We start from the raw sequence: 13,400 nt of genomic DNA on the forward strand, positions 1-13,400 counted from the left end.
TTTATTAAGTTTTTTTTTTTTTTAAACGAAATATTAGACATCAATTAATGATTCTAAGATAAAAATGACAGACATTTTTGAATAATATAATTACCTTCGTTTTATGGCTGGGTTGAAACAAAAGCGGTTGCGCGACGTCTGTAAACAGGAGTTTCCAGGGTAAAACAGACAAATTAAAAATAGTTCGGGGGCTTAATGCGCTATGAATCTGCTATGGCAGCATATAGACATTGTTCTATCAAACACAACAGTTGTTTTGGCTTAAAATACAGCAGTTGAGGAGTGCAAGAGCAGAAACTGCTTTTTCAGTCTTGTCTGTGTTTTTCGCCATATATTTACTGTTGCCGTAGCATCTATAAAGGAAATAAAACTATTACAACCCACCTACCACTACACAAACACAATAGCAAACAAATGACGGAGGCAATATTTTGGCGACTAAATCCGTTTATGATTGTTAGGAGAAATTACATAATTCGTTTGAAAAACGTAAAAATAAAATGGTCACGAGTCACAAAGGGCTTTTGCACAGAAGATTCAGAAGGAAGTGGGTCTCTTTTGAGACTATGCTCCCGCATCTGTCGGACATGCCGAGTATCTGAAGGTGTACAGTTTGTTATCAGCTCCTCCACTCAACATTAGCTGAACAAAGAAACACAGGAAGGACACAAATATTAAAAAAGACTGCATTTAATCTGCAAACATTTTCTAAAGACACATATCATTGAGGATCTTACCCCGCTTTCTGTCCAGTCCACACAGAATACTTTGTCTTTATGGGCTGCTAGGTCATACAATGGAGCTTTGCAGCTGAAACAATACAAAAAAATTAATCCACTCTTGAATTCAATCCCTTATGTAAAGAATACAATCTAACACTCACAGTGCATAATTAGTGGTTACTACCAAGCTCTATGCATTTTAGCGCTAACCGAATTTGGTTGGGATGATGACGTTCTACGTTACATTATATTTGACAGATTTACCTTTTATCTGTTGAAAATAAGATAATAGGATTATTCAGTGCATTACTAACAGCAAAGGGCATTGTGAATAAATAATGTTTAGCTAGAAATTTCACTCACTATGTTGCTCATATCATGTATCCATTCCTTCATTTATAATTTTCATGCCGCTTAAGCTCTAAACCCAAAGAATAATTCATCAAGTAATGCCACATTTCGTGTGTTTTTGTTCTTAAAAATTCATTTCTGCTTTTTTTTTTTTTTTTTTTTAAAAACATTAACTAAGAACTAAGTGATGTAAATTATTGATGTATTCCGCTTGAAATTTCATATTCCAGATATTGGAATCAGCATTGAGCCCTACTGATTTTTCTAATGAATCTTAAAAAGAAGTGGAGAAGAGTGGGAGTAGATATTTTGACAGGCAGTTGGCAATGATCAATCACTGTTATTCCATTCACCAACTGACCGTACTGTATTTATACAGCTTGGTCTGACTTATTCTTAAAATCCAAAACAAGTGACTGACGGTCAGGCCCCTTAGAAAGCAACTGGCCAAAGGTCGCACAAGTCTGTGGTATGGTTTATCTACACATTGTATAACTGAACTGTATATGTAATTAATAAATGTATGCACATAATGCAAATAAGCAGTTCTACTATATTCCAGACCTTCTGGTGTCCCACAGTTTGACCAGGTTGTCGAGCGATCCGGAAACCAGCTGGTGCTCATGTGACGGGGCCCACTTGACAGTGGTGACCCAGCCAGTGTGGGAGGTCAGGGACAGTAACACCAGTGAACCATCTGAAAGAGGCAAAGAGTTGGAGTGTCAATGAGGGAATGGAGAACTTACATAGAACATGGATGTAGATGTACCCAATTTCTTTCATTTAAAAATGAAGAACATTACCCTTGGTACGAGGGTCCCACAGCCTGATGTGTCGGTCAGTGCTTCCAGAAGCCAGGCGACGACACAAAGGCGAGTAGGAAATACTGTTAAATACTTTGGTCCCAGTCTATTGAAAGAATGAGACAATCAGTGTATCTAAAGTTGTTAATGCTGTCTTGGATCCTTAAAGTGCCTGTGACACGAAAAAGCATGTTTATTTCATAATACACGCGGTATTTTATGCCCCTGAATGATATGGGCCGCTTGGATGTGTGTGGAAGCGATCGCTATTTTTATTTAGTTTTTTTAATCCCGCGCCATGAAAATGAGTGACTTCCGGCTTCGGTCTTGCATTGAGGAGGAGGGCGCTGTGACGTGTACGGTAGAAGACATCCTCTTCACGCTACAGTGTACTGTTGTGTATGAGGACGAAGGATTCAGCTGATTTTGCGGATTAATACGTTTATTTTTCGCATCACGCCAGCCAAACGGCTGCAGAAAAATCATTCTGTATGAGAGGCGTATGCGCCTTTTTGGAGTTTCAAAAGGTTCCCATTCACCGTGGATATTTACTGTGGGACCATTGGACTTATGAGGAAGTGAGTAAACATCTTGTTTTGTATTATGTCAAATACGAATACAGCGATTACAAAGTAAACACTACAAACTTCCTTTAAATGAAGGACTACTTACGTTTGATCATTGATAGGCATGTAAAAAGCTCTCCTAATGGTCATTAGCAGCAGCACGTTAGCTGCACAACAAATCCAGCCACCCTCCTCCGGGGAACGAACTGTAAATTGCTCTCCGCCGGGCGGTTTGCCGATCCACTAAGACAATCGACAACCGGGTCGTCATGTCAAATAATCCAGGATAGTTATGCGTGATTTTCCACTTTGAAGACTTTGAAACATCACTCGGTTCGGGTTAGCATGTCGGCTAGCTGTCACGGCTTCTGGTTTGTTTACATTCTCCGAAGCCGGGGAAGGGAAATGACATATGTCCGATTTAGGTGTCATAAAATATCGTTCGGGAGGTGCGACAGTAAAGGTGAAGTCGACATTTTTGACCATTATGGAGTAATTTTGCCATGTCGTCCTGAATAAATGCATTTTTATTATTTCATATTCCATTCAGCACAAGACTGTTATTTGTCATGACCATGCCATTTATTTAGCAATTGGGGAAAATACTTGGATAAAAAGAATATCCTGTAAAAATATTGAAGTAAAGAGACAGAAACAATGACATTTTGCCGCTCTCTTCGTCGCGTTTTCCTCGTTGTGAATAGTTCCCCCTCGACGGGCTGACTGGTCCTTCTCAAGCCATTTATATAGCAATGGGGAAAATACTTGGATAAAAAGAATATCCTGTAAAAATATTGAAGTAAAGAGACAGAAACAATGACATTTTGCCGCTCTCTTCGTCGCGTTTTCCTCGTTGTGAATAGTTCCCCCTCGACGGGCTGACTGGTCCTTCTCAAGCCATTTATATAGCTATTGGGGAAAAATACTTGGATAAAAAGAATATCCTGTAAAAATATTGGAGTAAAGAGACTGAAACAATTACATTTTGTGGCTCTCTTCGTCGCGTTTTCCTCGTTCTGAATAATTCCCCCTCAATGGGCTGAAAGGTAAAACCGATGAGCCCAGTCTACCGCTGACGTCATCCACCTGTTGGGGATGCTAAAGCCCTATAATGGTAGGCGTGGCTAACCGGCAGATTAAAAGACTAATTTCTCGTCATCTGTGCTTTTCTAAATTGTTGTATATAGTCGAATCGTCTCAAAATATGATTCTAATTCACATAATAATGCCATTAAGACTTTTTTTCTCGTGTCATATGCTCTTTAAGATACAACCAATATTCTTCATATCCATTTACCAGGGTTGTCTTCGTCTCTCCTGTCTCCACATCCCACAAACGGATCGTGTGATCCCAGGATGCACTGCAAACCTCCTCGCTGTCAGACCACAGCACTGAGGATAAAGCCTCGTTGTGCCCAGATAACGTCATTATAGGTGTCTGTGCAGGAACCAAGGAATGGATACAGGCCACGTCAGCTTTGGTCGACAAACAACCAATTTCTGAGAAATCTGTACAAACCCTAGTAAGGCCCAGCTGCTGAGTCTTCTGTTTCTTCCTTGGCCTGTCGGCAGGCTCTTCGACCTCATCTGCTTCATCAGAGGGAACTAGAAAAGCAAGCAAATACTGCAGCATCAAATTCCTTCCTGCGCTACGGGACTTTCTCGACATACCTGCTGACCATATCTTCAACATTTTGTCCCAGGAGCCACTGCAGAACTGAAACACAGCAGCAGGTACTAAAACATTGTTCTGCCCTTTCCCCATTATTCTTGCAACCTGGACATACCTTTGAACCAGTGGGGTCCGTGGCTACCGTGTCAACGCTTCCCGTGTGTCCTCGGCAGCAGTGCTTCGCCACCACAATGTTCTTCTCAGAGTTCCACTCCCACAATATGACGGTTTGGTCCAGCGAGGCAGTCAGAAGCAGAGAGGTCAGGCCATCTGCACAAATATTGTGTTTACTCCCAGCGAATCAAATATACAAAAGCAAATTACCTTGTGTCCATGTTTGTACACATTCTGTTGTGGAAGCCAGTTCTGCTTTGCATTGAACACAAGTAACTTTATCCATCTTTAGATAAAATGATCCAAAAACTGGAATATTATGTCCTTTTTGCGATTATTACTCCTCAGGCTACGTCTACACTAGGACGGATAATGGCCTTAAACGTGTAATTATTTGGACTAAACGCCATGTCTGCTACACTAGGATGCCTATTATCTGGATTAGTTGTTAGACGGATAATGTAGGCGGGTAATATTACCCGCTGCTTAATATGGACCACTGTCTCCGAACAACAATCGGATACTAGGAAGTGACGTCATGCCATCGCCATTTGTATTGTGGCATGACGGCATCGTAAACAATGGAGGCAGACGATCACGACGTGGCATTCCTGCTCCTCTTTTCTTTTCCACACATTTTTTCTGGAACCTTGAAACCACGTATCAATAATGCTTCAATTCAATTTCCATTTGTGGTCCTCCCATCGCGGATGACGCGGAGATGAGTTTCTTTTACAGAGCTAGTCTCCCGCGTTGTCTCCGATCAGCCAGCTGCGGGGCTTGCCCATCCCAACTTAATGCCAATGAAATATGAGTATATAAAAATGCGTAGAGGAAAATTAAACCCCGAAAAGTGACCTGCGTGATACCCTCAGTCAAAGAGGCAGGCGTAGGGATGGGAATCGAAATCCGATTCCAATTCGAGTGTTTCGAAGCCTCGACATCACAATGAAAAAGCCTTAACGATCCCTTTAACGATTCATAAAGACGCGTATTGCGTCGTGACGTGCCTTGTTGTCCAGACGCATCAAACTAGCATGGCGCCAAGAACCACTCGCTCCAAAGTTTGACTACACTTCACCAGGAAAGAGTGTGAAAATGAAAGGTTACGACGGATAAGCACGAGCATTGCAGCCATAAACATAACAATGACAGCACGTAGGTTCAAACGCTCGAAAGTGTGTCTTCACTTCACGAGGAAAAATTACAACAAAGCGACTTGCAGTCATTGCAAGGTGGAGATAACTGCATCGGGAGGGAATACGACTGCGCTGTCCTCACAGAGAGGCTAAGGCTCAGTCATGGCTATACAGCTAGCTAAACTCCCAAATGACAATGCAGAAGACGTTGGTATAATTTGCTGACTTTATTCAACCATCACTTGAAGAGTGAAACTAAGAATAGAAATGAAACAAATCAATTTCGTCCCCAATAACAAACAGGTTTGCATCAACGTAAATCAGCGATGATTAGCTGCTAATTACAGTAATAACAAATGGTTAGCATTCGTTCGCTAGCATTAGCACATTGTTCAAACCACTACACAACTGGATTTAAGTGTCCGATCGCGAGTGGAAACACAACAACAACACAAAAGATGATACATACAGGCGTTGCCTCTGTAGATATTAACATTAACAAAGAACGAAGGCTCGTAGTTTTCCCCAAACTGCGGCCCGCGGCCCAAATACGGCCCGCCTCCACATTTGGTCCGGCCATTTTGAAATTTTCTTTTTTTTCTCAATTGTGTTATTTATTTCCTGGCATTTTCCTTGAAGAATTCAGAGAGGGTTATTTGGTTATTATCTATTTAATTAATAGTGTTTTTATTATTAATTATTATTATTCTTATATTATTTTTATTTTATTTACTTTCATTCCGTGAAGAATCCAGAAAGGGTTATTTGATTGTGGCTTTCTGAAAAACAATAATTTTCTACATTTATGCACTTCTGCAATCGTCACACTTTTTCTGTTACAAACTGACCCCGGCCCCTCATCAGAGAAGGAAAAAGTTATGTGGCCCTCACAGGAAAAAAAATTGGGGACCCCTGCTTTAACACATATTGCCAAAGGCAGAACAACAACCTATCTGCCAATATATACCAATATTTTTTATTTCTATTAGATACATGTTTTAGTAAAATGTTACACATTCTTGTGTAATTGCCACTTATTGCCACAGTTAACATTGAGGCTTTGGGCCTCTTTTGATCTCGTTGTGAGTTTGTAAGGTTGTGACTTCTGATTAAACAAACTCGATGCCAATCAAAACGTTTGTTCTTTTTTCCCCCCAAATTAGAATCGATAAGAGAATCGATAAAGAATCGAATCGTCAAGCAATATCGATAATGGAATCGGAATCGTAAAAATCCTATCAATTCCCATCCCTAGGCAGGCGATCAGTTTTTTTCCATGACATTTCTGCCTGTCCAAACTGTTGCCACTTCCAGGATCGCGACTGTAGTTGAGGCTTTTCCAAGTGGTGAGAGCGCAACCGAGCATCGACTGTAACATCCCAAGTAACGATGTCAGGCTTTCGTTGTTTGCTAAAGATTTATTTTAATCTAAACTCAGCGACTGCTCGTAAAAGCCAAGCGTGCTCTCCCTTCACTCTGACTCCTGCGTGATGCGTACAATTGCATTCACGAAAATGATCACAAAATAATGACACTCTAGAACAGGGGTCGGCAACCTATGTCACGCGTGTCAGCACTGGCACGCGAAGGGTTAACTAGTGACACACGAGCGCATGGCAAAAAAAACAAAACAACGCCTTTTTACCTGAAATTAAGGCACTTTTAGTTGCGCGCCCCGTTATTTAGGGGCTTTACGGAAGCACCCCTCCCACCCCCTCTGCCTATGGCATTATATGTGAGCAATATTGGATTTTGAGTACACCTCCAGCTATTGCTCAATTTCTCGACTCCTGCGCCAGTCGGATTTTTTTCTCAGCACGCTCAATTCAGCCCACACTACCAACGTGTCACTAAGCCAACCAATCAAAGAGCAGGCGGAAGTACACTGTGTTACCAATTTGCACTTTTTGATAATTGCGGTGCTTTCAACTCTGCACCGTAGTGTGGAGTGGACCGCGATTAACGTGGCTCGTTGTCGTCGATTCGTCCGGTGCTTACTTCGGAGAGGTGGCGATATAAAAACACAGTGACGCGCTGGATAGCATTTTGCTGGAGACTTTAATTAATAAAACAAAAACCAGCTTGGGATACAGCCACTTTTCACGGTGCTCTCCGCGCAACTCTCTCTCAACACACCTTGCTTCGCTGCCTCTCTTTTTCTCGCCCAGACGGCCCACTTCTTCTACGCTTAACTAGTAAGCCGGTCATATTGTAGGGGACAGCGGCCCCTTAGGGATGCCGGTAACAACTGGTTGGCTGGTTACTTCCGAAAGCTCTGTTTGTGCATTATGCCTCGAGAGCGTTGTGTCGCACAACAAGTGTCAAAATACCACTATGAGACAAAACATGAAAAATAATGGAAAACAGGGCCAGGGATCACATTAAGGTAGGCATCTTTTATATTTGTAATATAAAATCTAAAATTGTGGATAGAATTCACTGTCTAATTTGCTAGTGAACAAGACAAAATTTAAGAGTCGCCTGTTATGACTTTGAAGGTTAAAACAGCCCACTCTGTACTGTGAGAGACCAGCACTGAAAATCACACCTGTTGCTGGGGTGTGTGTGTGTGATGTTTACATAAGATGATGCTGCTGTACAGGTGTTATTACTAGAAGTGTGCGAAATTTTCGATTCTTAGATTATTCGCAATTCGGCCGTGGAAGATTCGAGAACGATTCACAAACATCCAAATTCCTATTATTGAAATATGTAAAGTAAAGCGGAGGTAAAACACACGCCGCGCGCCGCGTGGTCTTCGGGACGCAATGAGGAACAGAGCGAGAGTAGCTAAAAATCATGCTTGTCATGACCTGGCCCCTCGGGTAATGCCAATGCTCAACTCACGGCTCTAGCTCAACTCATGCCGCGAGATAAAAAAACAACAACATACCTGACTGCTGCCGACAGCTGCCACAAAGTACGTCCACATAATGGTACGGTAGATATCATATTTATATAGGACTAGATGCAATATAGACTCCGTGGCGTTAGCAGCACATGTACAAAAAGCTAGATGTGGGCGTTAGTAAACGGCCACCATCTTAATGCAGTAGACTTCCCTGCAAGGCTGTTGTAGCGAACCTTCAAGCGAACCTAATTAACTTTTTATCTAAAATACTCCTAAATCGGTAAAATATTGACTTGAATCTATCTTTAAAATAGTTTTAAAACTTTCACATGTCGAAAGTAGACAAAAGGGAAATTATGGAATAACGGGAGCAATTTTAACGACTTTGACGGTTGATTCACAACATTAAATTAATTGAACGTAGTTTAAAGCTGCTGATACAGAATGGAGATTTGAGTATATTATTTATTGTTTTAACTGTTAACTTGATACTGAAATAGTCGTTTATTTAAGCCTGCGAGGCTTTTTTTTTTTTTACAGTTTTTGTAACTAATGTACAAAACATTAAAAGCAGCTAATAATGGGGGGGGGGGGGCATCAATAATCGATTTATAATCGAATCGTAGCCTCTGAATCGTAATCGAATCGTTAGGTGCCCTAAGATTCCCACCTCTAGTTATTACTGTTGCACTTATTTTCAAGTTTTGACATTTTGTACAGTATGCATTTATTTTTTAGTGAAGTGATAAAGAAGAATGGTAGTTATAGGATTTCAATGTATGTCCATGTTGTTTTTTTTGGAGTAAAATTACAGCTCTGTTGGACATAAACATTCAGATGTACGTCATTAATCTTGGTGTGGCACACTGATTGACAAGAAAAATTGAAAGTGGCATTCCACACCAAAAAGTTTGCTGACCCCTGCTCTAGAAGGTGTAGTAATTTCAAAATTGGCCGCCAGCAAGTAATGAGTTTCCGGCTCAGAGGTAAACCGCGCGGTAACGTAACATATGAGGCGGCTCGTTTTTACGCATGCGTAGTTTGCGCAAATGCAGGAGCATGGGGGGGGGGGTCTTAAATGCATCTTAAATTTAAGTGTGGACAGGTATAAAAATAGTCTGCAATATACCCTAGAGAAAATTCTCTGTCGTAGTGTAGACGTAGCCTCACTGCCAGCATATTTCTACATCGTTTGGTACGTCAGTCTGAAGTAACATTCTCCCATGTGAAAAATTATTTTCTCCAACACGTCATGGCAGAGAATTTTCTTTGCAAAATCCAGTAATTATTTGATATGTTCAACTGATCGTTTAGCTCTCGAACTATATTGTATGCCGTTGCCAATTCACAATTCTCAGAGGAAAATTCTACTCCCTCACCCCTCTTCACCCAGGCGACATCTTTGACCACGTCTGTGTGTCCGGCCACTTTTGTCATAGCCTTGCCCTCCAAGGACCAGATATTGGCTGACTTGTCATAACATCCTGTCAGGATCCTATTAAAATACAAGACAAATTAATTATTCTTTCAATGTTTTCATGTAAAGCCAGGATTCGGAAGCATCCTTCCCATTACCATTCAGCATCTGCCTCAACAGAACTAATCCAGTCATCGTGCATCATACACTCCTCAGGTTGTGGCGCTGTGATCCGCTCTACGTATTCAATCTCCACAACATCTTCCTGTGACACAAACACACAACTAAACATGAGGCTGAAATAATAAATAAATGCAATAATATATGCAGTCGGAAATAAACACCAAAGTTTAGTCATACCGTCGATATGCTCTCTGTTTCCATGTGACTGAACAGAGATGTTCGGAGAAATTGACCTCTGACCAGGAAGTCGAAGTCGACTCTGGTATGAGATTCTGTAATGGTGAAAACCAACAGGGGGTTTCAAATACGCTTTGCAAAACATGTATTTGATTAAATAAAGTATGTTATTTTGATTATGGCTATTCTAATTTCACAAGCATACTGAACATTTTCATGTGTTCCCAACTAGGGTTGGGCATCGAGCATCGATGGGAACCGGTTCTAACACTCCGATGCTCCCAGAATCGTTCGAATCTTTAAATTTCGATTCTTTGTTTCGATGCCCTGACCGCAGGGCAGAAAAAAATTGCTCGAGTTTAAAGACTGGTATTTATATACAAGTTATAATTAGCCCTGTGAGAAGTTAATTTAATTTAAAAAAAAAACGTCGAGAAGTTAAGACTTTAATATAAACTATGCAATTGCAACTATGCAAAAAATGCCCTGTTTCTCCAATATTTCCCCCTCAAATAATGGAGATTCCAAGCTTCCCAAAGATGTATCACACATGCATGTGGGACAATTCTGAAATTTAGCCAAATCGAGGGTCTCAGAACAGAACTTTGAGCCACTTGAGTGTTTTCTGCCCACTGTCATCGATAATAAAAGAGCTGTTATAACATAATATCCATCGTTTAAAAAAATAAAAATCTAAATTTTACCCCGTCAGAAATCTTGCATTTTCTATGTTGTCTGCTTAGTTGTTGGATTCAGAAATCTTACATACAGTATTTGACATTTTCGGCTTGTTGTTGTTGTTGGATTAAAAAATAAATAAATAAATAAAATAAAGCGGAACTTAACCAAATATGCATTTCTAACAGCCAGTCATCCATTTAGTACAATTATTAAATTTAATTGAAAATCTCTACTTTTGGGGGGGTCGGAGTGGTGAAACGGTGACGGTACATTATGGTGACATAAAAATAATAATAATTTAAAAAAGACTAATAAAGTAATGGATATAATAAAGACTCATCAAACCATTCTTGGCCCCCAGAAGCTTGTTGATGACATTGCTGAGGTCAAGGACTTCAGAACTGGCCGGGATGGAGAATGGAACATCTTCTACTACATACCTATAACAAAACGTCTTGTTTGAGCCAAAACACATAATAAAGTATCTTTTAACAGAGAAAGCAGCAAAATCATATCGGGGCATTTCCACCGATGTATTTATTTGCTGTACGACATTATTGTAGGCTAAACAAATTTAGCTATCCATGTCTGGTCACAGCTTGGGTAATCGTATGCTATGAAGTCTTACCTTGGGTTTTGTGTGAAAAACCTCGCTTGCAACTGCGACATTATTAACACTTATGTGTAGGTCAAACCCTGAATAAACAAATCAAAACGCAACTATAAATCAATACGTAAAGCGGAATGAGCTCGTTCACATTTTCCGGACAGAGCGTGTCGCTGTCTTGCCATGTGGTTGCACAAGGAAAACCAACAGATCTCCGAGGGAATGATGCAGATACAACACATGACGTTGACGCTTAACACGAAATGGATTGTGGGAAAGCACAGTCCACCACAGCAAAATCCAATCCAGAAATCCCATTCAATATTCATCAGAAAACCTGAGAAATTCTCAAGTAAATTCTCATTTGGTGCCTTTTTAAGTTCACATTAAAAGATGGTCAATGATTGTAGAAGTCATAGTTTCGGATAAATAGAAGAAGAAAAAAAAAAAAACATTTTCCCGCTAACACATTGATATTTTTATGACTAAGGCAGTGTTTTTAAACAGTCGTGTGTTAGGACTAGCTTTATAGCATCAGTTTGCAGTTAGGTTCCATGAACAAATGAGAATGCTCTTAACATGTTTAAAATATGTTTGTTCTCCAGTCATGCGTTTGAATTTAGAAACACCGAAGGAATTATCTTAGAACTACCACACGTTACAATCATAAGCGGATTTTCAGGGGAGGCCAGGCCCCCCTTGGAGGCCAAAAAGTGTCATTGCATGTAATTCACTTTCCTATATATACGAAAGTTGTAAAGTAATAAACTGCAACAAAAATGAATTAAATGCACAAAAAAAAAAAAAATTTTTATAATGGGTCAAAATTATTTTTGAGCACCTTAGAAGGTCATTTGCTTTGCATATGATCCCCCCCCCCAAAAAAAAACGAAAAAAAAAAATAATTTTTAAATAATTTTTTTTGATTGAATTTTTTTTTTTTTTTTTTTGATTGACGCAACTTTTTTGGGATTGAATGATTAGACACACATGTCCTAACAGAAGAAGGATTGCTTCAATCAAAGAAAACTTTTTCAATGAAAAATTAAGTGTTCAAATGCAAAATTTTCAATCTCAAATATTTTTTCGCATTCAAAAACTTTTTTTTGACTGAAATTTTTCTTTTTTTGATTGAAGTGATTTTCTTTTTGAAAATCTATTTTTTTAAGCAACTTATTTATTGATTGAATAATAAAAACAAAAATGCCCTAGCAAAATGTGGCCAAAAGACAAATCAACATTAGGTCAATCAAAAAAGTTGCTTCAATCAAAAATAAATAAATCAAAGAAAAATAGCTTTCACATGCATTTTTTTTTTTTTTTTTTTGAGTTTAAGTTTATTTTTGCACTCAAACATTTCTTTTTGATTGAAGCGACATTTTTGTGGTTGAAAATATATATTTTGATTGAAGCATTTTTTTGCTAAATGAAGCAACAATTTTTGATTGAATAATAAAGACACAAATCTACCTCCATTTGGCTCCGCCCAGGGGATAAAATTTTTGACTGGGGTAACTACAGTGGCACAACATCGGCGGGCGTACAATATTCAATGGATGACGATCTTGGCGAAAAGTATTGCCTAATTTAGAATTCCCCTCAAGAATGATGGGAAACAAAAAGCGCTCATTGTCAACTTATTATTATAAATATTCTTGTAAGTTAATTTTATTGCTGACACTGCGTTTCCGAGTCATCAACATGTTGTGCCCCATACTCCAAAAGTCAAACTCCGCCTATGGCAGTGCTTCTCAATTATTTTCCGTTACGCCCCCCCAAGGAAGACGTAAATGTTTCGCGCCCCCCCCCAACTCTCTGCCGCCACTGTAAATAGTATCATTCGTCTATATTACTATTATAAGTACGCCTCAGCCTAACATTGTGTCCTTTTTTTTCTATTAAAGAAAAAAAGTAACATAGATCAACTTATAATAAAGTATAACTTTTTTAACATTGTGTTGCTTGTAACAGAAAAGACTTAATGCGCATCAATTTGCCTGAAGTTTAAAAAAAAAAAAAAAAAAGTCACATCCAAACTGTAAAAATACACTCAAGGTACATTTTTGACCATTTGATACTGAAAAATAAAATGTAATAAAATCAGTAAATAATAACAA

The 13,400-nt window shown here is 39.3% G+C and overlaps 1 protein-coding gene across 1 annotated transcript; it reads right to left on the bottom strand.

Moving 5' to 3' along the window:
• Positions 1 to 228: 228 nt before the first annotated feature.
• Positions 229 to 11,977, bottom strand: wdr12 (WD repeat domain 12). The gene is made up of 13 exons (XM_057855965.1): positions 11,305 to 11,977; positions 11,022 to 11,116; positions 9,996 to 10,090; positions 9,794 to 9,900; positions 9,598 to 9,713; positions 4,230 to 4,384; positions 4,114 to 4,159; positions 3,962 to 4,047; positions 3,740 to 3,880; positions 1,877 to 1,982; positions 1,638 to 1,770; positions 738 to 810; positions 229 to 642 (listed from the first exon to the last, which is right to left on the bottom strand). The coding sequence occupies exons 1-13, from the start codon at positions 11,343 to 11,345 to the stop codon at positions 565 to 567; spliced, it is 1,272 nt and encodes a 423-aa protein (XP_057711948.1). The 5' UTR covers positions 11,346 to 11,977; the 3' UTR covers positions 229 to 564.
• Between the last annotated feature and the right edge of the window lie 1,423 nt (positions 11,978 to 13,400).

This window comes from Corythoichthys intestinalis, chromosome 2, assembly GCF_030265065.1.
Source record: "Corythoichthys intestinalis isolate RoL2023-P3 chromosome 2, ASM3026506v1, whole genome shotgun sequence".
Classification (NCBI taxonomy): Eukaryota; Metazoa; Chordata; class Actinopteri; order Syngnathiformes; family Syngnathidae; genus Corythoichthys; species Corythoichthys intestinalis.